The sequence below is a fragment of the Muntiacus reevesi genome, chromosome 20 (assembly GCF_963930625.1).
Source record: "Muntiacus reevesi chromosome 20, mMunRee1.1, whole genome shotgun sequence".
In the NCBI taxonomy this organism is placed as follows: Eukaryota; Metazoa; Chordata; class Mammalia; order Artiodactyla; family Cervidae; genus Muntiacus; species Muntiacus reevesi.
The window spans coordinates 33,804,165-33,831,815 of NC_089268.1; the positions used below are offsets into that span (position 1 = coordinate 33,804,165).

Genomic DNA, 27,651 nt, shown 5'->3' on the forward strand with positions numbered 1-27,651 from the left:
GCGGGGACTTCACATGATGCAGCTGGCCGTGGTTGCAGATCTCAAGTTACAGTTAGTTCTCTGCTCGTCCCAACTAAACCCATCTTTGCTGGAACAGTATCTGGGGGTTCCTTTCAGGTCAACAAGAGGTAAGTGGATCATTTTTCCTGGTAACAAAGTAATTTTAAAAATCAAAAGCAGGTTAAGAGAAACGCATGGAGTAAATGGAATGATAAAGGGAGATGGGTATCCAGGAATGCTGTTCTTTTTTCTAAAGAATGCTATGTTTTCTTATTTTGTTCCAGGACTACTGATGTAACTTGGATTCAGTGAGGCCTACGTGAAATTTTTGAAAATATAAATGAACACTGGATGAAAGTACAAGATATGCTGTCTAAATAATTAACAGTGATTTTATCTGAATAGCAGGGTTTCAGAAAATGTCTTCCTCATACACTTCTGTAGCCAAAAAACCCAAACTTTGATAAAAGTACATAATGGATAACCGTGGCCTGTGTAGGAGAGACTGGTGAACTTGAGAAAGCCAGAGGATCCTCCTTTCTTAGACAGCCACACCTGCAAACCATGTAAATTCCGGCTTAGTTCAGCAAGCGTGTAATTAGCACAAGCCATGGGGTAGGCTTGGACTCAGTAACCTTAGACTCAGTGGAGTCTAAGCTCCTACTGCTCTCCGTACATAGGCCAAAAATTGAGAGGGGTTGTTGGGGCAAGACATAATGATTTTATTCAGAAAGGCAGCAGGCTGCAAATATGGTGGGCTCATGCTCCAAAGAACTGTCTTGCTTGAGTTAAAATTCAGGCTTCTTTTATACTAAAAGAGGAGAGAGTAAACTCAAACACTTCCTGGTTTCCATCAGCCTCTGTGGAGGGGTGTGGACGGTTCTTCCTGCCTCCAGCCATACACAGATGGGCCTGTTCAGGATATTTCCTCTGAGCTAAACAAAGGTATTTTAGCTTAATGCTCATTACCTGGGAAGCAGGGTTCTCAGAGACGAGCCATTACGAATAATTTAAGCTTAACTTGCTGCTATTGTTTAGTCACTAAGTCGTGTCTGACTCTTTTGCAACCCCACGGACTGTAGCCCACCAGGCTCCTCCATCCATGGGATTTTCCAGACAAGGATACTGGAGTGGATTGCCATTTCCTCCTCCAGGGGATCTTCCTGACCCAAGGGTTGAACGAATGTCTCCTGCATTGACAGGCAAATTCTTTACCACTGAGCTACCAGGGAAGTCCTATTAACTTGTAATAGAATTCAAGTTTCTTCCCTACTACAGTCCCTGCTGTATGAATGTGCTAGGGTACCGAATTTCCTAGGCTGGCTCCCTGCCCAAGAGATTCACAGACTAATCAAAGGAGCATTGTTTATACATGTAGCAGAGAAATAATTCTTCCTCTACCTTTCTGAGTTCTTGGCTGAAACCACTGCCATAAAAGATTAACAAGAGAAAAACAAATTTTAATAAACTTCTCATGTATATCTCAGAGAGGAGTGATAACTGAAAGTGGCTTAAAGCATCAGCTTACATAGCATATTCAACAAAGAACAATAAATCTGGAGAAATGACAGGATAGAGGAAAACAGTTGTAGGCTTTCACAGTCCAGGCTGATTGGGCCTGAAGTTGTCTCTGGGAATTAACCTTTGTCCCTCCCTCTTGATAGAGAGGGGGCACCTTTGTAAATTTGTATCCTGCTTTTGGGGCTTCCCTGGTTGCTCAGTGGTAAAGAATCCACCTGCAATGCAGGATACACAGGTTCCATCCCTGCATCAGGAAAATCCCCTGGAGGAGGGCATGGCAACCCACTCCAGTATTCTTGCCTGGAGAATCCCATGGACAGAAGAGCCTGGCAGGCTACAGTTCATGGGGTCGCAAAGAGTGGACAAGACTGAAGCAGCTTAGCACTCACCCCACTTTTAGGCAAATAGAGGGGTAACAAAAGACAGGGTGATTTTCTTTTATCTGCTACTTAATTGTCTTCAGCTCACAAAAATCCTTATGCCAAAGTGGCACATTTTGGGGTGGCGTGTCATATTTTGAGGGGGGCATACATATGCAAACTGGTCTAATGATCTCCAAAGTAAACTCAAATGATGAACTGGCAAGAAAAATCCCACAAACCAGAAACCTTCACTTAAAACAGGAAATTCTGCTAATTCAACCTTTATTAATCACACACACACACACCTCTGCTGCATTGACACACATACAGTTATCAAAAACTGAACAGTGAATTACATGTATTTTTTTTTCTTTTGTTTTTCTTTTTTCACATGTACATTTTAAAAAAAAAATGTTTTCACAGTTCCAACTACACTTATCCCCAAGTTTTATCCCACAAAATACAGCATGAAAAAAAACCACAGCATAAATATTATTCAAGTAAAATGCTATCTATCATAGCCGCATATGAATAATTAAAGCCCTGGGCTTCAGCCTGCAGAGAAGGCAGTCATGTGGCACAGTTTAAAGTTAATGATCTAAGTTTACAATAAAACAGATTTATCTGCATTGTGCTTCTGATCTTTCATTAAGTCTTTTCATAAAAATTAAAGGTAGATGAGTCAACACGACATAAAATTAAGTTTAAAAGCTACTCAACTGGATAAAGATAACAGGTACAGAGGAGGTTTAAAATGAGAATCCCTGCATAGCTGGGGAAAGTAAACTGAGAAGTGTTTTCTCAAGGCCAACAGATTCCTGTTATCTGGGTGATTTCGTATGAGTTATGTGACAATTGCTGGAAAATTCTTGGTGAGAATTCACTGGAGCAAGGCCTGGAAAAGTACTTTTTACACAGTAGGTGGTCAATATAATGAAATAATGCCTCATAAACTTGGGAAAGTCAATATCTTCCTCTTGGTTTAGATCAGAGGCTGGCAAACTATTTCTGTAAAAAACTGTGGTACAGATACTCAACTCTGCCTAGAAGGTAGCCACAAACCATATGGTAAATGAATGGGTGTGGCTGGGTTCCAATAACATTTTATTTGGGGCTTCCCTGGTGGGTCAAATGGTAATGAACCTCCTGCAGTGCAGGAGACTCAGGTTCGATCCCTGGGTTGGGAAGATCCCCTGGAGAAGGGAATGGCTATCCACTCCAGTACTGCCTGGAGAATTCCATGGACAGAGGAGCCTGGTGGACTACAGTCCACAAAGACAGCAGAGTTATGGACACTGATATCTGAATTTCAGAAAATTTCCATGTGTCATGAAATACTATTCTTTTGATTGTTTTCCTCCCCTAACCATTTGGGAATATAAAACCATTCTTAGCTCTGGGTTGTACAAAAGCAGACGGCAGGCCACATTTGGCCTGTAAGCCAACCTCTGGTCTAATGATCCTTTTCTATTTCACGTTAAAACACACATTTTTAACAAATCCATCACATAATTGATCACCTTACTGAACAATAACCCCCAAAAATGTTCATTTAAAAAATACATCTTTCCCTACAATCCAGATCAATTTTACTAAACAGTAAGCTATTGACTTTTCAAATTATTTTAATTCCAAAATTAATCAAGGATATTGCAGTGAGTCTCTGACCCTCAATTTATGTACCTGGTCAAACAGATATACTAGAAAACTCAAAATCTGCCATCAAGCCAGAGCAGCTACTGAGTTACAAAGTTACAAACATATTTGAATGTATTCCCCCAAACATTTCAAGCACAAGTATTCTGACTTCTAAAAACTATTTAGAGCATTTTTATTGTTAATAGAGAACAGATGGACACATTCAAACATTAAGTAATTAAAATGTTACATGAAACAACCCCCGAACTAGTAAGTGCAAATTCACTGTCAATATGATGTGTATGTGATAGTGGAGAGGGTCTGAGCAGTGCCCGTCACCAGGAGGTGGACTTCAGCTGATTCCTTAGGTGGGCCTCAGGGGGATGGCTGATGTAACCCAGGGCAAATCACAAGCCAGCTCCGGGACTGGCCGTGGTACCTCTGTGCACAGAGACATCTCAGACCTTTAGCTCCTCAGCTCCCCATGGCTCCGTGAGGGGTGCTCTGTCCTGGCTGGTCCAGGAGCAACTGCCTCCAGCACTCCTTTCATTCATGTTTTCCTTCCGCTCCCCAAAACATCCAGAGGATGTCAGTGGAGTGTGCACACACACACAGTGGAAAAGGGGGAGCTTCATCCCTGTCTGTTCCACCAGGACCGGCCTCCCCTTTCCTCATGTATTAGGATGTTTAGAGACACGGTTTTCTTAATCAGAGTTTTTCTTTCAGAGCAACAGGAAACAGTGATCATTGCGCTTTTTGTTTTTAAAAGAACTATAAAAACTCATTGGATAAAAAGTGCCTCTTCTAACTGGCAACTATGGAAATTCTTTTCCCTTTGGAGATCATTGTGCTCAAAGTGCTTTTGCTCTCTCTCTGCAGGTGAAGGAGCTGCTACTGCTAAGTCACTTCAGTCGTGTCTGACTCTATGCGACCCCATAGACGGCAGCCCACGAGGCTCCTAAAGAGCAGGGTGTGGGAGACCAACCCTCCCTGCGGCTCAGGAGCCGAGCAGGTGGGTACCAGCCTCCCCTCACCTTGGCAAAGCCACTGCTGGAGACAAGCCGGGCTGGGAGGGCTACCCATAATAATGCTGACTCCTGCACTCAACATCGAATTTTCACTTTTTGGCAAATATTATATGTTTGCTTTCTCTTATGTTCACAGTATCCCATGGAGCTAAGTAAGGCATGAACAGAATCTCCACTGTACTGAGGGTAGACGGCATGTCTGTGCAGGCCGTTACCTGTGGGCCATCCTTCCGCTAAGCTGCTGCCGCCATGCTCTGCTTTATGCTTATTTTCTCTCAGAAACATGATGTGGAAAAACAGCACAGAAGTGAACACAGAATCTTTAAGCAGTTGAGGATGATGGAGCCTTCAGTTTAAAAACTAGTCAAAAAAGAGAGTGGGGTTCTTTCATTTCTCAAAGAAATTCAGGCAATTCTGTGCTGTGTCTAAAGTTCTTAAAAAAAAAAAAAAACCAAAATGCTGATTCAGCCGTTGCAGCAACACCTCGGAATACCCGGTTGGGGGTTCCCCAGGCATGCAGCGGCATCCTCCCCAGCCTGTCAGTCACGCTCAGAGGTGTCCCCTGCAGCCCCGCAGCCCCCTGGGTCTTAGCTCCGGAGCCACGTGGGTGCTGGCTACGTCATTTCCCAGGCTGTGGTCCCACCGTGGTGAGGGGGCTGCACGACCAGCCTCTCGCACCTTGCTCTGTGGCAGATGAGGTCGTGGGTGAGGGCGTGGGGGCTGGCGATCTGGGGCCTCATCCTATAAACCCACTGCTGGTTCTCAGGGATCTGGGGCCACAGGCTTGTGGCATGTATTGGTCCCACATCAGCTAAGGGGAGGGGTAGGATTTGTATCTGCTTAAAAGGATTGGATGATTTTTTTTTTAATTTCTAGTTCACCTACCCTATGGGTTTATTTAAAATAATGGATGGCACGTCCCCATACATAGGTAAGTCTCCCTTTTTATTTTCTGAAGAATCCTATAAGCCTCCGAAGCACACGTACTTGAGCTCCAGATATTCGTCAATGCCATACTTGGAGCCCTCTCGCCCAAGGCCGGACTGCTTCACCCCGCCGAAAGGGCACTCCACGGAGGAGATGAGTCCTTCATTAACACCAACCATGCCGACTTCCAGCCGCTCCGCCACCCTCCAGATCTGGGCCGGGTCTTGAGAGTAAAAATAACCTGTCGTGGGGATACAGGACACAGATGTAGAACAGTCATTAAAGACATCGTGTCACAGCTGAGGGTGCCGTGGATGACCAGCTGCCTAGTCACGCGGGCTGGAACCTCCCTGCTTCCAAGTGGAGCCCCTAGTTGGTCCCGTGCGTGTCTTCATCTCACAACCTTTAGAAATCATCTTTTTGCTTCTGTTCCACTCTCGCTAGCTCTCTCACCATCTCCAGCCACGGCTGTAACAACAATGAACCCGGCTCCTATGGCCTCCTAATCAATCCACCCTGCACACATCTGTTAGGTTATCCACGTGATATTTTTTACCCAGACCTTCCAGTGACTCCTTGTTACCCATAAATAAGGTTAAGTTCTTGGTGGGTATTCAAACTCTCCCTAATGTGGTTTCAAACAACATGAACAGCTTTATCTTCCATTATTCCAGTCACTCTATCACCACCAAACTCATCCACCCAGTTCTCCTGTCCTATTTTCACTAAACTCCCTAGGTCCCCCTCTGCCCAGAACCTCTCTCCTCCAATCTGCACCATCAGTCTTGCCCAGCATGGACGCCCTGGGTCAGGGCCTGGCTTCTTCCACCACCATCCCATCGAGAAGGGACTGGAGGAATACTGGGCTCAGCGTTACGGGGGCACTCGTGCGCATCTTACTCCAGCGTTAGGCCCTCTGAGTCGGCAGCTCAGTCTGTGCAGTAGAATAAGGGACTCGACAGTGTGCACATCCTTTCCCTGGCTGTCAGTGGTTGCTGTCCACCCAGAAAAGCGCCTGTAGAGCCACAGCTGTATCTTTATGTTTTTGTATCTGTGCCAACACTTCATCCACTAGTGGATGCTAAAGACGGATTTGTTGAGTGTCTTCATGCACACACAGTTTTGTCAGGGACACAGCGTACATACTGTGGCCGCCTTGACCATGTCCAAAGTGCAAGAACGGCAGCCACTTCGTGAGGCTCCTTCTGCCTGTGCTGTCTTCCCTTCCTTCATCGCCCTGATGCTCTCTGTGAAGTCAAGCGCTCTCTCTCTTGTTCGGGCTTCCAGGAGGGATGCGAGAAGCACTTAGAATTTCTAGGCATTGAGCCTCTGGGGACATGGAACTTAAGGGGTGTGGGTGGTTCTCCCCTAGAACAGTCGGCATTGCTGTTTCTCCCTCCAGAATGCCCAGCTCCAACCGAGGAGCTCCCATCCACATCCTGGGGACATCTGGGCAAAGAATCTGGACTGGCACAACCCGCCTTGCCCCTTGGAAAGCAATGAAACATGTGCTGCAAAGAAGCTGACTTCTCAAAACCCCAGGTGACACTTAAGAGGCACAGTGGAGAAGTGACGGTGATTGTCGCCAAGCGAGGACAGACACCCACCTGCCAGCCCGACGTCGGCCGCGTTAGCGATCGCCACCGCCTCCTCCTCTGTGTTGAACCTGCCAAAGTCAGGGCGGGTCATCAGCAAAATCCCTCAGGGAAAGGAAAAACCAGCTGTTTTTCCTTCTGATCTGTTTCCCAAATAAGAGCCAGGGATCAAGCAGAGTTTTGCAAGGAGCAGAGAGGAAAATACCTTCATTCACTGCACACGCTGAGTTCAAGGCTAGGGAGCTTGGATCAACACCAGTTCATCTCTTCTAGGAGAACAGGAGACACGTAGGGAGCTACTGTGTATTCAGAATGTCGAATAAAACGCCTAAGAAAAGGATTACTGCTCTTGTTCCCTCTTAAGGCGTGCACCAATGATAATAACTACTTGAGAAGCAGCCGTGATGTGGGAGACAGACAACAGTCAGGGCCTGCTTCAGCCCCACCTCTTATGCTCTGACGGTGTGACAGTGCTGGGGGTCTGTTCCTCTTGGAGATGAGACTATTAGTACGGAAGCCTAATGCAGCCTCTTCCAGCTTGATCATCTCATTTCTGAAACTAGATTTCAGAGGCCTTTTTCTGTTGCCCCAGAACTGTAACTGGGGGCAGAACATTCTGTGCATCCCAGCTCCTCAAATCAGAGGCCCAGCAGCAGCCAGCCCTCCGAAGGCTCGGGCAGAGCTGGCAGACCCCGGTCAGTGTGAGAGGACAAGTGGGAGAGAGAGGAGGGGGACCGCAAGAGAATCACCTGTTCCAAGGACGAGCAGCTCTTGTCTCTCCACTGTAGAAAGCAAGCCATTCTATTGGCCAGAGAATAGAAACCAGGGCGTCACCCACATCCTCGCTGCCTGCGTGTCCCTCGAAAATGCACTCATCACACTATCAGGTGGGACGTCCTCGACGATTTCACCTTTTGAGCGTGAACTCCCTGGTGGCTCAGAAAGTAAAGCATCTACCTGCAATGCGGGAGACCCGGGTTCGATCCCTGGGTCGGGAAGACTCGCTGGAGAAGGAAATGGCAACCCACTTCAGTATTCTTGCCTGGAAAATCCCATGGACGGAGGAGCCTGGTGGGCTACAGTCCACGGGGTCCAAAGAGTTGGACACGACTGTGTGATTTCACTATTTACACAATAACCACCACACTGATATTAGGTGACGTGCTTTATGTATATTACATCGTTTAAACCTTACAACTGTCCTGCGAGGCAAGGTTTTTTCTTTGTTGTTGTTTAGTCACTAAGTCGTGTCTGACTCTTTGCAACCTCATGGACTGTAGCCCACCAGGCTCCTCTGTCCATGGAATTCTCCAGGCAGGAATACTGGAGTGGGTTGCCATTTCCTACTCCAGGGATCAAACCTGCATCTCTTACGTCTTCTGCATTGGCAGGCAGATTCTTTACCACTGTTCCACCTGGGAAGCCATGAGGCAGGTACTAGTTTTTAGTCCTTTTCCCATCAAGGACCCTGGGGCTCAGAGAAGTTAACTCATTCAAGGGGACACAGATATAAAGTAGCAAAACCTGCATTCCTAACCCCTGCATCCTTTTGGAAAATGTCAAGTTCATCTTCTCAGTAAAAAACTTTTTTATTAAAACAAAGATGAAAGTTCTCCAAGTGGTCCATTCTCCCAGTGTCAGATTAATCTATAAATTTCATTAGCAATGGAAGAGAGAGAAATATTTGGAGAAATAATGACCAAGAATTTCCCTGGACTAAACACACACCTCAGATTTTAAATAAAGGCCTTAGGATCTCAGATTGAAAAGAAGCTCACAGTATGCCGTACCTAAGTTACCACGGTAAAATTTAAGAACATCAAAGGCCATGAGTTTCTGAAGAGAAAAAGATCCCTTCACAGGAACAAGAAGCAGACATCAGCTTTCTCAATAACAGCTCTGAAAATACGCAGAGCAAGGAGTGATATCTTGTGAAGCTAGATTTTTATGCAGGTAGATTATTATTTACTTGGGAGTGTGGGATAAAAGGTCCCATAAGAACACAGACTTCATTTCCCACAGACACCCTTGAAAGAACTCTTGAAGGATGTACTCCGTTATGAAGAAAAATGAGTTAGGTAGGAAGCAAAGTAGAGAATTTGGTAAATTTTGTGGTCTAAACTGGCAATAATGAAAACCAATTTTTAAAAAACCATACCCTGAACTTGGCTCTTCCCCTGACACAGCACAACTCTCTTGCTTCTCTGCCTCTCCCCCCAGGCCTCAAACGACACAGGAGCTGGATTACTCTCCAGGCTTCCTTTTGCTTTCCTACTGTTCCCTCCCGTCTTCCTACACGCTGGATGGTCTTACTTGATAACAGGCGCCACAGGCCCAAAAGTCTCTTCCTGAGAGCAGAGCATGTCTCGGGTGACGTTGCTGAGCAGGGTGGGCTCGAAGAAATTTTCCCCAACGGGGTGTCGCTTCCCACCTGTCACAACGGTGGCCCCTTTGGAAATGGCATCACTCACGTGTTTCTCTACCTGTGTGAGGAGAAAAGGAAAAGCCTTTGGGAAAGGGAATCCAGGATACTTGGGAAATGTTTAAACTGTCAGAAACTGTAACTGGGTTTTTCTTTCTTTTTCAAATCGGTTTGAAACCACGTACCCCAGTTCCCTCTAGGTAGGAAGAACCAAATACACAGATACGAGATACGGAGTCAAGAGGGCAGGTGCTATGTACGATGCTGCCTCCTCGCCGCTCGTTGGGAGGACTGAAACTGAAACTCCAATACTTTGGCCACCTGATGAGCCAACTCATTGGGAAAGACCCTGATGCTGGGAGAGGCTGAGGGCAGGAGGAGAAGGGAACAACAGAGGATGAGATGGTTGGATGGCATCACCGACTCAGTGGACATGAGCCTGAGCAAACTCTGGGAGCCAGTGAAGGACAAGGAAACCTGCTGTGCTGCAGTCCGTGGGGTCGCAAAGAGTCGGGCATGACTTACCGACTGAACAACAGCAACCCTGCTCTGTGGGTTTCCGGCTATTTGGTCTCACTGTTTGTTGAATGGCCCTAATACACATACACTCGTGTCTTTCCAGGCCTGATGCTCAGTTGCCTTTCTGGGATTTGCTCTCCTCGCCTTCCTGGGTTAGTTCCAGGCTCTTGGATCCCACATTGTTCTTGTCCCTGGACTCCTCTTTCACTTAGTTCTAATATATTCTCCTCGAGTACCAGTTATTTCGAAAAAGGTGCACTGAAGATGGTTTATATTCGGAGTGTTCTGATAACTGCAGGTTGGGTGGTTTTATCTTGCACTGGCTGCTAATGGAATTTGGACCCCAGATAATTTTCCGTCCGAGTGTTGAGTGTATTTCTCTACTTCGGTGCTGACGATGAATATTCTAATTCAAAAACAGTTCTCACTCCTTTATGGGTCGATTTTCCCCACTCTAGAAGCTTCTTGAATCTTTTTTGTATGTTCCTGACATTCTAAAATTTTAGCAAAACATATCTGGGTTTTCTCTTTATTCTAATTCTATATACTTGTCAACTGGCAAAGTCTGTCAGTCTGAAGAATTAAGTTATTTCCCCCTAGCTCTGAGAAGTTTTCCTCTAGCATTTGTTTGATAGACCTGTTTCTTCCACTTCAAGTCTTTCTAGAGTTTCCGTCACTAAAATGGATACACCCCTGTGTGGATGTGTGTGCATGTTCAGGCGTGTCCGACTCTTTGTGACTCCCATGGACTGTAGCCTGCCAGGCTCCTCTGTCCATAGGATTCTCCAATCAAGAGTATGTACTGTCTTCTCAAAACTCTTGGAGAACAATATTAGATTCCTAGAAATATCTGATCTCAAAAACAAAAAGCCTTTTTCCTCTCCTTTTAGGTGTTCCAAAGATGAAGGAACTTTGTATTTCAAGATGGTAATTCCTGAAACAGCAGGAGACAGAATTATCACTACTGCAAGAGAAGATTTAGGGACGGCAGAAGAATGAAAGAGACAGATCTCATGGGGGCTCAGCGAAATGACAGAGCTGGAAAAGCTTATAACCCAACGATGCCACTTGATTCATAGAAACAGGCAGAAATTCACTAGTTTTTCTAATTTCTCCTTGTTTCCAAAACACCTTGCTGGGCACCTTACCAGAGTGTTTTTTGATACTGAAACCAGGACACTGAACAGATAATAAGACAAACTTACCTTTTCTACAGCTTTTGCGTTAATTAATGGGCCTTGAGTAGTTCTCTCTTCAAATCCATTACCCACATGCAGGTTTGTTTTAATTGCCTCAGCAAATTTTTTCACAAAGGAGTCGTGGATACCGCTTTGCACCAAGAAACGGTTGGAGCAAACACAAGTCTAGACAGAAAGAAAGAAACTCGCGTCGACAGTTCGTCAGAAGCTCTGACCCAACCAATAAACCTGTGATTGCTGCTACCTCCGAATATAAACGTCCTTCCCAGGGGGTTCCTGTCCTGGGTCCCACCTGCTGTGTTCCTCCATACTCGAGCTGGGCCCTAAAGACAAACATGCCAAGAGCATGTGCTTCTCCAGGCCCTCCACAGCCAACACACCTCTGTGGTTAAACAGGTAAGCGAGCATAAATTATCTGTGAGCAAAAAGCCACTAACCCAGGTTTTTTTCAAATGGCTCATATTGGAACCAGAAAACCAACACGAGAAACTAGCTCCTTGAGACAGTGATACTCAGCAACAGACAGCGGAGCTAGAAGGAAAAGGATTCAAAGGTTAATTTATGTCCTGGAGCTTACTGAACCTTTCAAGAGCCTGGCACAATCCAACCTTTTGAAAATGGAGACAAGACCATTCTTTCAGCCTAAATTATTGACAAGCCCTTTGTTTACTATTTTTTCTAGTGTAGGCCTAATATTTTCAAGCTATATAATATAAACATGATTGGAAATGAGGTTATCCTTGATACATTTTCTTCATGGCTTTTTTCTTAATTGTGTATTTTCTAGTAGAAACAGTTTGTAGATAATTTTGTATCCTGTGCATTTTTATTGGCTTAAAGCAATACACCCCAAACTTGTAGCTTTGTAACTCTGAAGGTTATACACCTTTGCATTTTGTGTTTCTAAAAGGAAACATACCTATTTCAGAAACAAGCAAACTTATTTAAGACACGTGAAAGGAGAAAAATTAGTTACCAACAGTCAAAACAGGATGAAAACTATTTAATAAGGAATATTATACATTTCACCTTTTTCCTCCTAGATAACTCAATTTTTATTCCATTTCTGGAATACATTTAAAATCGCTTATTGATGGTACTCTAAGATGAAGTGCTTACCTTGTATGAGATAACTTGGAAGGTCCCTGCTGGATCTAACGCTCTGGGATTCCCTAGAAGGTGTGAGCGCAGGCCACCACTCTCCCCAGGACAAGCTGGACCCTCCCTGGCCCACTGTGGTGCGTGTGGCCCTCTAGTGGGGGCCTGTCCTGCCCCCTCATCTCGGGAAGAGTGAGACCCAGGCAGTAGGGTTTTGAGTTTTTCAAGGCACCATCTCAACATTTTCCAACCTTCTTTTCCCTAAGACTATAGGCTCCAGACCCTAGCTGTTCAGGCTATTTTGTATCTGGGGAGATACTTAAACCTGTTCAGTAGAGAAAAGCCCAGCAAGGGAAAACTATGACAATAACCAGATTCAATGAGGAGATGAAAGAAGAGAACAATTTGATTAAAAGGCATCTGCTGTTCAGGAAATTTTCCTCGAAGCCAAGGAGGAGGACAACGTATTTCCCTTCATACCCTCTGAGCCTAGCAGAGTCCAGACAGAGGGCACTCGCTAAATGCCGATGAAAGAGGACATGCACGAAGGATGAAGGGAGGAACCCAGAAGTGCCCTTTCTCCCAAGAGGTGAGGAAGGGGGTAGGATCTTTGTAAAGCATACAACCCAGGAAAACGCTCCAGGACTCACCTGTCCAGAGTTCCTAAATTTGGAGGCCATGGCCCCGGCGACAGCCTGGTCCACGTTGGCACTGTCGAAGACGATGAACGGGGCATGGCCACCCAGCTCCATGGACACCCTCTTCACGGAGTTTGCTGCGTGGTGTAACAGGACCTGGGAGCAGACAGAGGATGCTGTGAGCGCCCAGTCAGCACAGGGACCGGTAAGGCTTCGTTTCCAAAAAGCACCCAATAGAGGAAGCCAGGTACATAGTAGTGTGTATGGGATGCCAGTTTGCATAAGAAAAGAGGAAAATTATATATATTCATACTTGCTTATATTTGATAAACATGGAGAAGATGACAAGAAACTAAAAATAATTATGTATAAAAGAGAGGAAACCAGGAACAGGGTTAGGGTGAAACTTCTGAATATAAACATGTTTATACTGCCCCGATTTTTGAACCATGTCAATGTATGACCTACTCAAAAAATTATAAACAGGCTTAACAATCACAGAGATAGGATAATAAAATCACTCAGAACCCCAGAACCCATAGTTTAGCACTGATAAAATCTTAAGGTGTATCGATCCAGAATTTGGCTATACACACAGAGGGATATGTAGCTTTTTTAAAAAAACAAAACTATATTTTATATTGAAGTATAGCTGACTAATAATGGGATAGTTTCAGGTGGACAGCAAAAGGACTCAGCCATACACATACATGTATCCATTCTCCCCCAAACTCCTCTCCCATCCAGGCTGCCACATAACGTTGAGCAGAGGTCCCTGTGCTAGACAGCAGGACCTTGCTGGTTATCCATTTTAAATATAGCAGTGTGTCCATGTCCATCCCAAAGTCCCTAACTATCCCTCTCCCTAAGTCTGTGAGTCTATTTCTGTTTTGTAAATAAGTTCATTCATATCGTTTCTTTTTAGATTTCTCATATAAGGGATGACATACAACGTTTGTTTCTCTCTCTGACTTCACTCACTATGACAGTCTCTTAAGTCCATCCATGTTACTGCAAATAGCATTATTTCATTCATTTTAGTGGCTGAGTTATATTCCATTGTATATATGTACCACATCTTTATCCATTTATTTGCTGATGGACATTTAGGTTGGTTCCATGTTTTGCCTACTGTAAACAATGCTACTATGAACATAGGGGTGCAATTACAGTTTTGTCTGGATATATGCCCAGGAGTGGCATTGCCAGATATATGGCAGCTCTATTTTTCAGCTTTTTAAGGAACCTCCATACTGTTTTCCATAGTGGCTGTACCAATTTACATTCCCACTGACAGTGTAGGAAGATTCCCTTTTCTCCATACCTTCTCCAGCATTTATTGTTTGTAGACTTCTTAATGATGACCATTCTGACTGGTGTGAGTAAACCTATTTCTTTATTGGACTCACGATAGCTATTTTCTTTAGAACTTTTAAGAAATGCTCTTTGCCAGGCCATTGGTTTTCCCGACTCGGCTTGCTCTTGGGTCGCTTGCCTCCACCTGTGTCCTCTGAATCTTCTTCCCACTCGGCACCCATGAGGAGAGCTTGAACCCGACTCTGGCTGCATGGCCCCTGCTGCCTACAATCCTGCTACATCCTAAGGAGTCCTTCCTGCTCCCATTCCCCCTGCTGACCTTCTCGGGACTTCAGCTTCCAAAGCCTTAGAAAGGGAGCAGGACTGCCCAGCTTACCTTTCTATGAGACACTCACCCTTGGTCACTGGCCAGCCTGTGAATCTGTTTTTCCTTAGGTCAAATGACCATTCAGGGTTGAATTCTCTGTGGGGAGCAGACAAGTACTCTGTCCCCTTCATAGGCCCCGGGAGGGGCGGTCCCCCTGGAAAGGGTAAGGGCAGGGCCGCATCTCCAGAAGAGGCTGACTGAAGGGGGTTCGGTTAGAGGCAAGATTCTATGTGCCAAGATCCAGAGCTGAGCCACCGATTCTCTGCAAAGATCGGCTCAGAAGAGGGGGTTGGTATGGAGAATGGCTACTTATCAGTGATTCCTATCCCTCTTCCCTTTAAACCACTTGAAGCGAAGCACTGTCCCATGTAAATAACTTAAAAGGACAGTTGGACTTGACAGGAACATGGTTGACATTTTCCTGGGGGTCTGCCTGTTAGGAACAGTTTGCTGAGCAAAGTAAGATTAAGCAGTGAGTGGCTGGCCTTTGCCCAGCATCTGGGTACTTCTCTGGCTTCAGTGGCAGAGGTTTACAACCCTTCTTCTCCCAGGCCTCTTTCTTTTTCTGTAACGACTTTGAAACCCTCTGAGAATAAGTTTGCTCTGCAAGATCCCTGGATCAGGGTGGTAGCACTTTATGGATCTAAAACCTCATGCTTCTGAAATGAATGAGTGGCAGGCTTCCCAAGTATCAGTTTGTGGCATGACAAACATGGTTATGGCTGGGAGTTACTAAAATTGGTTTATTTTCTCCTGCTTCTCATGGTGTCCAAAAAATGACCAGTTTCACCAAAACTTTCAGATTAGATTTTTATTATTTTAATCTGATATGTTTATGTACTTCTCTAATATGAGCATATGAATGTATGTATATAAACACTAGCAGGAAAAATGTGTACTATTTGGAGAGAAACACCATAACTAAGAACTTTTGTTCTATTCTGCCTTTTTTCTGTTTTAAACATTTAAAAGCATAAATAAAAATGCACTCATAGGCACACAAATGAGGTTTTGGGGAAAGAACTTTTCAACATATAAGAGAGAAGAAAGCTAGAAAAAACAAGGATCTTTCTGTTTCTGTAACTACCTTTAACTAAACACAATTTTTGTTCTAAGGCATCCATTTCTTTAATTCTACATTATGAAAGAAACACACATTCGAGAGTTATGGGAATATGATGAACAACTTTCATCTACTTCACATGCAATAATGGGAACCTGGTCTACCCTTAAACCTTCAGTTTTGTCAAACAGGAACCTAGATCATGTCACAATGAGGAACACCATCCAAATATTTCTGGAAGATGATCAGACGTTATGATATAGGACAGAGCTTCTAACACTCTGCCGGAAACTTTCCTCCAAATGGTGACCGAGATGAAGCAGTATTTTTGATACTGTATAAAGAGAAGTTATTAGAATGACACTTGTTTCCTTTGAGACTTAAGTCACATACCTTTCCAGTGGCTGTCGAACCAGTAAAGGAAATTTTAGACACGAGAGGATCTGTACAAAGAGCTTCCCCTACTTCCTTGGCCTTCTTTTGAGAGCAAGGAATCACGTTGTACACACCTGGGGGAATTCCAGCCTGGCTTGCAAGCTATAAAGAGAAACAGCAAACATGTGGCAGCAAATGATCAAACTGGAAAAACAGAAAAGAGAAATAAATGGTTTTTTTTTTTTTTTTTTTACACTAACCGAGAAATAAATGTTTTAACCCAGAAAGTAATGGCCAAAAAAAAAAAAAAATAGGCTGACTTTGGGGACAGAATATATTTAGAACTGAAATAAGATTCTTACTAGTGCTAATGTGGTATTAAGGCTTCTCTGGTAGCTCAGATGGTAAAGAGTCTGCCTGCAATTCAGGAGACCTGGGTTTGATCCCTGGGTCAGGTAGATCTCTTAGAGAAGGAAATGGCAATGCACTCCAGTTTTCTTGCTGAGAAAATCACACGGACAGAAGAGCCTGGTGGGCAGCATCCCATGGGGTTGCAGAGAGTCAGACACGACTGAGCGACAATGTGGTATTAATGTATTGCAAGTTTCTGCATGAATTTTAAGCAGAAAATCATGTGCATGTATTTTATCATGTGCATGTGTGTGTACACACATGTATGTGTATTTCCCAGTCCTGCCACTAATAAGACCTAGAAACAATGACCAGCCGGTAGCAATGACCATCCCTGGTGCCCTAAATGTACCAGGGATGCACCTAAATGCCTTAAAATATCATTTCCTACCAGAGGAAATAAAGGCTTTCTGCAGAAGTGGTTAATCCCAGGTCTGGGACAAGAAATATATATGATAAGTCTAAAATATCTTCTCATACTAGATAGCAAAGAAGGTCTCAAAAACTATTAGAGTTATGTTAAAAGATAAAAGAGCCAACTCTAAGAGGCTGCCATTGGCCAAAAGTGGGAGCAATGTGAGCTTCATCAAGGATAATAACCACAAGAAAGTGAAACTCATCAAATACAAACACATTAAAATCTATTAGCATGTAATGCTCCTTAAAAAACAAACTAATTGGGAACCTTTGGCAGATGATAGGAATAGATTCATTTATTTGAAAAACTGGTAAATAAGAAGAATCAAATATACTCCCTTTCCTCTGTGAATTCACCGCCGGATAACCACAGAGATGATGGGAAGCTTTGATTTATAGAAGTGGTCTGGTGAATAAATGAAAGAAAAATGAAAGAATTAAAATATTACCATTTGGGCAACTCCTAATGACTCAACAGACTGAACAGCATCGTACAGCAAGGGCTGCAGACATGAAAACAGAGACACCCAGACCTTATTCTCCTGACAAAACGACACAAGATGGGATCGAACCCAAGTCTGATGAAGTGTCTGGATACAGCTGCCAGTTTGGAAAGAGCAGGAGACAGAGGAACATGGTCCCTGCAAAGTCCAGTTGATGGGGAGCTCTACTGGTCAGAAGTCCAGCTTCCTCAAAAGACAGATTGTAGGGGAAAGAAAAGGTGGAGGGGAATCTGCTGAATAGAAGGAACTCATCAGACGTTCTAAAGTTTAACAAGTGAAGGCCACTGCAGGAAGTCTGAATCCTACTTTGCATGACATGAGAAGCCATTAGAGGGTTTTAAACAGAAGAACAAGATCTGACTGAATGCAGATTGAGCTGCAGAAGGCAGTGGTTAATAAGAGGTGCCCTCAATGTGAGAAATGCCCAGCTTTTAGTCACATTGCTAATGCTAAGTTGCTTCAGTCGCGTCCAAGTCTTTGCGACCCCAAGGACAGCAGCCCACCAGGCTCCCCTACCCACGGGATTCTCCAGGCAATGCCATTTCCTTCTCCATTTAGTCACATTACTATGACTTAAAAACGATGGCTAGATATCATTGTTAGGGTAGCCTAAACAACAGCCTACAGATGTCAGAAAATTCCCGTTATTTTTTCTAAAAAGAGGAACATCTGACTTAAAATAACGACTAGTGAATTAAAGCAGAGCACCATCAAACAGGAGATGCAAAGAAGGAGGCTTCCTCCCGTCCCAGGTAACATCCTTTTTGGGCCCAGTGCATAGAGGCTCACCTCCGCCAAGGCCAGGGCGGAGAAGGGCGTGTCCTCGGCAGGCTTCACCACCACGGTGCAGCCGGCTGCCAGGGCGGCCCCCACCTTCCGCGTGATCATGGCGCTGGGGAAATTCCACTGCATCAGGAGAGAGAGGAGGGGAGTGAGAGGAAGGACTGCGCCCTGGTCCAGAGGCGGGCGGGGCAAGACGCCAGCCAGCAAGTCCTGACCACCTGCCTGGCAGAGGCGTTCTTAGAGGGGAGCTTAGAACACCTGGCACCTGCTGGCTCCAGGGAGCGTGGAGACAGAGGCTCAGGGAGACAGAAACACCTTCAGAGTTTAAAGCAGTATAAAGTTATCCACACTGGGTGACAGCCAACTTTCCCTGTAAAGGGCTGGGTAGTAAATATTTTAGGTTTTGTGGGATGTCCAGTTTCTGCCACAACTAGACAGCATGTATACAGATGGGAGTGGCTCTGTCCCAGTAAAACTTTATTTACAAACATAGGCCTGAGGGCTGTAGTTTGGTGACCCTTTGGGGAAAAATATTGGCAAAGGTGATTTTGAAAATGGTATATGATATATTACTTCTCTCTCTAGATATTCATAGATCGCTCTCTGTGGACATTTATAGTAATATTTTATTTCAACAAAACCTTGTATAGTGCTTATTCTGACCTGGGCACTGTTGTATGCTCTTTTATACTATTATAATTAAATCCTCATCACAACCCAATGAGGTTGGTATTTTTCTCATTTGAAGCTTTGGAGACAGTGAGACAGAGCAGTTAAGAAACTTGCTTAAGGTCACACAGCTAGTGGAGACTGAGTTCTGGGTCAAGCCCAGTCAGTCTAGACCGCGAGGGGAATGTTTCTCTGTGACTGTGGTGAGCAGGGAAGGACAAGCAGCCTTGAGACCAACTGGTAGACACCGTAGAGAACTTAATATGGCACCTAGCAGAAGATGGACCCAAGAGAAGCAACTCATGTAGAGAAAGCTGGGTGCCCCACAAGGATACTGCAGTCCTATCCAGGCAGATGCAGTATCTTATTTCTCAGCCTTTTTACTTTCAGAATGTGGCCCAGTGCCTGCTGGAAGGCATATAAATACTTTGAAAGTATCACATCTTAAGTCTTTTAAAAATGATAAAACACCAGAAGATCTTTTTAGATGTACTGGACAATGCCGAGAAGCCTCCAGGTCCTCCTGTGGGTCATCCCCCTCCTGCAGGCATTAGAAAACACTGGCCAGCACCACACCTCTCATGATCAGAGGACCAGGAAACACGCCTCCGCCTCCAGCAGTGGTATCAGGAAGCCAAGAACAGGTGCCAGAGATGACGGGCTGAGCACACCTGCACCAGCCCCGTTCCGCCGCCTCCCCCAGGATCTCGCTGCTCCTGCCACATACCGGGGTGATGACTGCAGCCACGCCGAGGGGCTGCTTGAGGACGAGAGCCCGCCTTTCTTTCGCTGGGGTGGAGATGATGTCTCCGTAAACACGGCGGGCTTCCTCTGAAAACCACTCTAGGAAGTTGGCAGAATAGAGAATTTCTCCCTGTGCCTCCTTCAGTGGCTTTCCCTGAATTAAATCAAAAGAGGACACACTCATTACCTTCTAATAACAAAAGCGCGATTCTGTGCTTCTCAATTCTTCAAAGCTGCAAGCAAAGTACAAGAGTCTCCCATTACAAAACCCCCTGGGTGGTGGAGAAATTTCTAGCTTCAGTCTGAGTCTTTGAAAGCAGAATCACAAATGGTGATGGAAGGAAGCCTGCCAGGTCATCCTGAGCCACAGTTGTCATTTGCCTCCTTAATAGGTTTACAATCAAGAGGAGGCGCCTAGAATGGCCTCTTCAAATTTTTTTCCTTCTGCTATTTTCTAAATGTTGTGAACAGTGGAAAGTAATTTATCAGAGCGACCAAAAAGCTGGTACTTTTGCAAATGTACAAAAACAACATAAAAAATCAAAGCAGTCATGGGGTGGGGGGGGGGACCTAGAATGGTGGAAAAGCAGTAGTCACATAGTTCCACTCAAAATCGATTTCTTGCATATTATTAAAAAGTAAGTTACAACATAGAAATTTTGATTTAGCAAATATGTGTGCCTGATTTAACCAGAAAAATCTGCGCCCAAAATAATAACTGATGTCTGATCATGAGGTAAAGAATTCACATTTTCTTTAGCTACCTAACAGCACTGAAGTTAGAGGCTTCTCCAAGCTTTCTTCTAAGAACTCTTGGGCAGTCTCTTCGAGTACTAAGTTAGGTCCTGAACTTACACTTTCAGCTGTAATTATCTTGGCAAGATCATCCTTATTTTGTATCATTAAGTCATACCACTTGCGAAGTAAAGAACTCCTCTCCTGAAAAAGAAATACAAGATAGTAAAATGCCAAGTGTAAAAGAGACTATTAAATAGTCTTCAGTTTCCTAAAATATTTTGCTGTGCAGTCTCATTCTTGGGGAAACATATATTGACCTGTTTTTCAAAAGTGAGGTATACCTGACATGCAACATTGTATTTGTTCCAGGGATACAGACCCTTCTTTGGTGAGTAATAGCAAAGATTCCATTTTGGGTGTGCTGAGTCATAAATTGTAAAACTGAAAAAAAGTTTTGTGGAACAACTGTTACTATTTATAGTAAAGGCGAATAATGAATTTCCCCACACAAAGGTATAGTTCCTTACTTTTTGCAGTAAAATACACAGAACACAGCCTTTACCATCTCAATCACTTCTCAGTACACAGTTCAGTGGCATTAAGTACAACACTTTCACATGGTCTTGCAGCCATCACCACCCTCCATCACCACCTTTTCATGTTGCAAAACTGAGAGTCTAGACCTGTCTCTCCATTCCTCCCAGCCTGAACAACCACCATTCTATTAATACTTTCTGTCTCTATGAATCTAACTACGCTAGGAACCTGATATAGGTAGAATCATACAGCCTCTGTCCTTTTGTGACTGGCTTATTTCACAGTGTCCTCGAGTATAGTTCTTTATTTTCTGACTTTTTTCCACTAAGGTTTTTAGCCCCTTCCCGCAGGCCTCACCACCTCTCCTGCAACACAGCACAAGGGTGCAGATGACACCCGCGGCTGCAGGAGGGCGCCCGGCGGCACCAGCGGTGCGCATGCACCCGGAGCCGGGTCACGATCCACTCCCTTCTGACCCTCTCTCTCCATCGCAGTTCCTGCTCTGCCTCTCGGAGCCCCACTCGCAGCCCACGGCGCGCTCCTCAGGAGGCCCCCTTGCTCGTCACTCCCCGCCCCGCAGGTGGCTCTTGGGAGAGAGGTCATCGTCCACACGGGGTCTGCCTTCCTCTTCCTCGTCTGCTTCCTGAGCTCAGCCATGTGCTCTGGCCACAGGGGCCCACGGTCCTGTGGCCTTCCTCTCTCCTCCTCTTGTCCCCCAGGATCTGCTTGTTGAGTGCCTCGCGGTCAATCCCACACAGGCTCGAGTGTGCCGCAGGGCCCAGGGTATCACTTGGCGAAGCAGTGTCCAGGGCCTCGGGGTCGCTGAAATCACTTTGCACAAAGTCTTCTTTGTCATCCCGGGGTCCAAAATCAGCCACTGCCAGTAGCCGATCAGTCTCCATCATAGCTGCGTGATTTTTGTCCTGAACACACACTCTGGGCGCATGTTCCAAGGGGTCTGCTGGGACATCAGAAGACGCCCCATGTGCGCAGCGCTCCTCTGCAGGACGGCCTCCGGCGTGCGCTCTGGGCCTCAGAGAGGGTCGCCCTCCAGAAGAGGCGGCAGGCAGAGAAGTCTGAAGCCAGAGAGGCCTTGCATAGCTCCGCGTTCAGGTCGCACAGCTCCCGGCTCACTTTGGGGGTGCACAGCAAGCCTGTGAGCGCTTCGTAGAGGAGGCCGTTCAGCGCCCCCAGGCGCCCCAGTCTTCCTTCGGGTTCAGGAGGTGCTCATCAACAAGAACTCCAATGGCTTGTGGGTCAACTGAGAGCCCAAGGAAGGACCTTCACACCAAAGCTTCCTCCATAGGTAATACAATGCAAATGTGACGAAAACAGTTAAGTTCAGGTTTCGTTTTTTGAGAACTTCGTGGAATTTCTGCAGAACATTTTCAATCCAAGGTTGGTTGAATCCGAGGATTTGGAACCTCGGACCCACGGTGGAATGTAAACATCCCTTTGCTTTAAAAGTTCACTTTGCTTTTAGCAGACTTAAAACTATCACAACTGTATAAAAGTACAGACAGAAGGCTGGGTGGAAAAACTGCAAACGCTAACGGTGATGGGTGGGCTTTCACAAGTGGAGACTGTGCTTACAGACTTGGCTGCGGGCTCGGGCACCAGGCTCACGCCCAGATGGAGCCCCTTCCCTTTGCAGGACCCCCATTCAGGAACATTACTTGGTTTTCGAAGCAAATTTCTTGAGCAGGTTCTTGCCACAGGACACAGGTGAGCTGTGCAGACCTCGGGCACCGCTCAGGAGTCCCAAGTGGAGCCCCCCGCAGACCCCTGAGAGCTGCCCATATCTTTGCTCGGCGACTGCCAACAAATGGCCAGGTCTTTATTTTAATGACTCACTGGCAAGTTGTCCCATAGACTGGGGGGGAGGGTGTGGGGTCTGTGATGCTTAGGAAAGGGTTTTGCACACTTCAGAAGAGAGGCCAGGCACAACCCTGTGAATGTACTTAATGCCATGGAACTGTATACTTGCAAAGAGCTAAAATGGTAAATTTTACATTATGTGCATTTTACCATAATTTAAAAAAATTTTCAAAGATAGAAGGATGAACAAAGAAACCTGATTAAGTATGTTGTGGAAGAAATGATTTCTTAAATATTTTTTTTTAAAGGAATTCATTTATATACTTAAAGAGAGAGCCCAGAGAACCCAGGTCAAGCAGACCACACAGAGGTGCCCTGAAGGAAGGCACCCCCTGAGCTTTGGCGTCCTGCATCTAACAGGTGCACATGAAGCAGAGACTCTGGTTTATTCCTACCTGCCTGAGTGGTTGCCCATAGCAACCAGCAAACCTGGTTTGTCATTCTATCATTCTAAGCCATTTAGTAGGGGCAAGATTTAAATTATTTTCTCATAGCACTCATGAGCCTGAGACTGTGGAAACACCACCAACTGTCTTTCTCTGAGTTCTTTCCCCTCCCTATTTTGGATAAGCTAACATGCTTTGTTATCTTAGCTCTCAAGGATGTTGTTGAGTCTTCTGAACCTCAAACCCCCAGAGAAGAGGCATCGACGGTTCTTAAAACAATACTACAGTCATTTCACCCTCTCTGTAGAGTGGTGGTGGTGTAGTTGCTAAGTCTTGTCTGACCCTTGTGACCCCATGGACTGGAGCCCGCCAGGCTCCTCTGTCTATAGAATTCTCCAGGCCTCAATACTGGAGTGGGTTGCCATGCCCTCCTCCAGGGGATCTTCCCAATCCAGGGGTCGAACCCAGGCCTCCCGCATTGCAGGTAGATTCTTTACCATCTGAGCCACCAGGGAAGCCCGCCACCAAAAGGACGAGAAGCAACCAGAACAGCGCTCAGCTGTGGTGGAGGGCAAAGAGCGGCCCTCAGGGCGTTCCCCGCCTAATCCCTGGAACCTATGGCTACGTGTATTGCTTCACAAGGCCAAAGGGACTCTGCCCACGTGACTAAGGTCAGGTGCGAGCGGACCTGAGTTATCCAGGTGGGCCCCATATAATCACTAGGAGGACTGTGAAAGGGAGGGGGAGGGAAGAGGCGGAGCAGGTAGGTTCCAGAAGCGGAGGTCGGCGTGGTGCAGAGCCACAGACCACCGACTCACGGAGGCCTCCGGGGGTGGTGTAGGCACTAAGTCGTGTCCGGGTTCTCTAGGGAATCTTCCTGACCTAGGGATCGAATCCGGGTCTCCCGCACTGCAGGCGGATTCTTTACCACCTGAACTACAAGGGAAGCCCCAGGGAAGCCTCTAGAAGGTGGAAAAGCCCAGGAAACCCCCAGAGCTTCCCCAAGGAATGCAGCCCAGCAAACTCCTCTTGGACTTCAGACCTCCAGGATGGTAAGAATGATTTTGCGTTGTTGCGACGTGTTAAATCCCTCAGTCTGGGGATGATTCGTCCCAGCGGCAGAGGAAGGACGTGAACGGGTCTAGAGAGGGAAGTAGGGCGACAAGAAAGCTGCGTTTGCGCCCCGCCATCCAGACAGCAGAGGTGGGAAGTTGAGCCCACTGCTTCCTTAGGAAGTCACTCCAAGGTCCTCTTGAGGAGGGTTCCCCGAAGGGCCCCAGGGAAGACCGTCTGACTGCACCTGGAATTGCTCCTGGGCCCCTGAAACACCCCAGCGGGGTAGGTTGAGGCTGCAGGCCCCGGTGGGGTTGGGGGGAGCTCCAAAAGGACGCCACAGGGCCCAGGGCTCACCTCGATGCACACGCTTCCTGCCAGCTCGTGTCTGCCACAGCTGTTAGCACTCATGTGCGTTCTCTCTCTAGTTCAGGCGCCCCTCTCAACATCGCCCTTACCCTCACTGCGTCTAACAGACATCTCAGACTCAGTGGGGCCAAAACGGAGCTCCGGTTTCTCGCCCCGTGCCCCTCTCGCCCCTTCCCCATCCCAGCGTGTGGTTTTCCCTTCTCCCTCCAGTGGCTCTGGCCCAAAGCCCTGGAGTCATCCTTCAGTCCTGCCTTTCACCTTCCTCCCTATCTCCCTCCCTCAGTCTTGTCTTTCATCTCTCTCTCTCCCCCCTGTAACAATCTGTTGGGGAAACCAGCTGTCTTCCACCTTCAAAACATATCCTTTATCAGAACACGCCTCACTGCCTCCACCACTAACTCTAGTGCCGGCCACCAGCATCTTCTATGTAAATCACCACCTCCTAGCGGTCCCTGGACTTCCACCGTTGCCCCCACTACAGTCTATTGTCAGTACTGTGGCCAGAGCATCCTTTCCGAAGGCAAGTTGGAGCTCTCTGCAAACCCTGAAATGAAGCCCTGCCTCACTTAGAGTAAGACCGCATAGTCCTTAGAATGGCTACCCACCCCACTCCATCCAGCCCTCTCCTAACTCTTCCCCCTGTCGGCCTCCTCAGCACACGGGCCTCCTTGCTGACCTACATGTGCGTCAGACATGCTCCTGACTCAGTTTTTGCTCCAGCTGAATTCCCTCGCCCCTGCGGGTCTTTGCATCTCCTGTCCTCAGTGAGACCTACCCTGATGTTGCAGCCTGAATTTGGTTCCCCTCAAATTCATAACTCCCAGTACCGCAGAATGTGACTGCATTTGGAGATAGGCTCTGGAAAGAGGCTATTAAGATTAAATGAGGTCATAAGAGTGGATCCTAACCCAATATAACTAGTGTCTTCTCAAGAAGGGATTTGGACACTGACAAGTTCAGAGGGAGGACCCTGTGAAGATGGGGAAGATGGTTGCCCACAAGCCAGGGTGAGAGGGGCCTCCGGAGAAACCAGCCCTGCCCACACACCTTGAGAGCAGGCTTGTAGCTTCCAGAACTCTGAGACAAGAAATTCCTATTTAAGCCACTGAGTCTGTGATACTGTTATGGTGGCCCTAGCAAATTAATACAGTTGCCCACACTATTTACTTTCCATTTTGCCTCTTTTCTCTGGCCTCTGATCCTGTTAGCCTTCTCTGCTTTTTCTCCCTCATAGCATCCATTACTTCTAACATGCTTATTGATTGTTCAGTCACTAAGTTGTTGTGTCTGACGCTTTGTGACTCCATGGACTGCAGCACGCCAGACTTCCCTGTCCATCACCTACTCCTGGAGTCTCCTCAAATTCATGTCCATTGAGTCGGTGATGCCATCCAGCCATTTCATGCTTTGTCACCCACTTCTCCTCCTGCCCTCAATCTTTCCCAGCATCAGGGTCTTTTCCAATGAGTCAGCTCTTGGCATCAGGTGGCCAAAGTATTGGAGCTTCAGCATCAGTTCTTCCAATGAATATTCAGGGTTGATTTCCTTTAGGATTAACTGGTTTGATCTCCTTGCTGTCCAAGGAACTCTCAAGAGTCTTCTCCAACACCATGGTTCAAAAGTATGAATTCTTCGGCACTCAGCTTTCTTTATAATCCAACTCTCACATCCATACATGACTACTGGAAAAACCAAAGCTTTGACTATAGGGACCTTTGTTGGCAAAGTGACATCTCTGTTTTTTAATACTGTCTAGGTTTGTCATAGCTTTTCTTCCAAGGAGCAAGCACCAGGACCCAGGGGAAAGGAGCAGTGACTTGTTGGTTTAGCTATGTTATTTGTCACAGGTTAAATCTCCTCCCACCCCTCACCTCCAAGTGAACTCCATGAGGGCAGGAAAGTTTCTTTTGTGGAACTGCTATACCATGAGAACCTCCCACAGTGGGTGGCCTAACAGGTGCTCAGAAAATGTCTAATGGATGAATCACTGTTAGACTCCCTTAGTACTTGGATTTTATTGCTGGACTGTCTTCTTTCAGAGGAAGGATGCTGAAGGACAGGGTAGAAAATGACGTCTGGGCTGACTCCCGTGTCATAAACTAAATGAAGGAGGAAGGAAATCTCCCTGCCTCAACATCGCTGCAATCTCTCCCGCTCTGACATCCCCCACCCCACACCCCCAATTCTCCACTATCTACGTCAGTTAATGGATGTACCTCCCTATTCAGGCCCCAAACCTGGAGGGGGGTCCTGGGTTTGTCTCTTCTCTTGCACAAAGCCCCCGATTTTTTCCCCCCCAATTCTCTCCACTCCCCAGTTCATGACTTGGCCCGAGCATTCACTACCAGCCTGCGTGTAAACCACCCTATTAGCCTCCTGCGTGGTCTTCCTGCAGCCAGGCAGGTACTTCAGATACTCTGAAATCACACGTGGCTTTACCGAAACCGACCACCCTTCTCCCGCGGTCTGCTGGCTTATAATTGCAGGTTCGTGTTCTGCTCCCCTACCAGACCCTTTATGAGGCTCGAGGGCGAGGCCATGCTCCCTAACGCCCCGCACCGGGCTTGGCACAAAGCCGGCGCTCCAAACTTCTTTGTTGTTACTAAGTCTTCCCACGTGGTGTATCCTGGAGCATCGGGGAGGGTAGAGGTGACACAGCTGGTTTCACTAGGGTACAAAGCCCCGATCGCCCCTGGATCCGGCGCGCACTCACCTTGGCCGAGACCCCCCTCCAGCTGCAGAAAGCCTCGTAGGCAGCGCGCACGGCGGCGCGGGCCTCCGGCACCCCGCAGTCGGCCACCAAGCCCAGCTCGGCGCCGCTGGCCGGGTCGTGCACCGGGAAGGTGGCGGCTGCCGAGACCCAGAGGCCGCCCACGAAGCCGTCGGTGCGCAGCAGGGCCGAGGAGAGGCCCGCTGGGCCTCGGGCGTAGCCGCGGATCGGGGCCACCGGGCAGTCGGCACGGGGGCGGCAGACCCGGCTGGGAGGTGCCCGCCGGAGGTGCGGAGCCGGGCAGCTCCGGAGCCGCAGGCAGGTCGCCATGGCCCTGGCGGCGGCTGCAGAAAGCAGACGAGCGAGCGTGCGCACCCGGAACCC

General features: G+C 46.7%; 1 protein-coding gene, 1 long non-coding RNA gene and 1 pseudogene across 2 annotated transcripts; 1 reads left to right on the forward strand and 2 right to left on the reverse strand.

Annotated features, from left to right (window-relative positions):
• LOC136151924 (uncharacterized) lies at positions 1 to 11,074 on the forward strand. Its single transcript, XR_010660111.1, has 3 exons — positions 1 to 128; positions 4,401 to 4,533; positions 10,903 to 11,074. It is a non-coding gene; the product is annotated as an uncharacterized lncRNA (long non-coding RNA).
• Positions 2,149 to 27,651, reverse strand: ALDH5A1 (aldehyde dehydrogenase 5 family member A1). The gene is made up of 10 exons (XM_065913378.1): positions 27,271 to 27,651; positions 20,452 to 20,535; positions 19,580 to 19,750; positions 18,190 to 18,306; positions 16,088 to 16,231; positions 12,960 to 13,103; positions 11,218 to 11,376; positions 9,385 to 9,554; positions 7,084 to 7,142; positions 2,149 to 5,717 (listed from the first exon to the last, which is right to left on the reverse strand). Exons 1-10 carry the CDS (start codon positions 27,595 to 27,597, stop codon positions 5,512 to 5,514), a joined length of 1,581 nt encoding a protein of 526 aa, XP_065769450.1. The 5' UTR covers positions 27,598 to 27,651; the 3' UTR covers positions 2,149 to 5,511.
• LOC136151817 (putative ribosome-binding factor A, mitochondrial) lies at positions 21,434 to 24,599 on the reverse strand (annotated as a pseudogene).

Excerpts from the sequence above, each read along its gene's own strand:
- ALDH5A1 (XM_065913378.1), bottom strand. The coding sequence starts at position 27,597 with ATGGCGACCTGCCTGCGGCTCCGGAGCTGCCCGGCTCCGCACCTCCGG. Across the intron at positions 19,751-20,451 it reads AGATAATTACAGCTGAAAGT|GGAAAGCCACTGAAGGAGGC; the intron begins GTAAGTTCAGGA and ends GATTTAATTCAG. Across the intron at positions 9,555-11,217 it reads ACGCAAAAGCTGTAGAAAAG|GTAGAGAAACACGTGAGTGA; the intron begins GTAAGTTTGTCT and ends CTCCTCACACAG.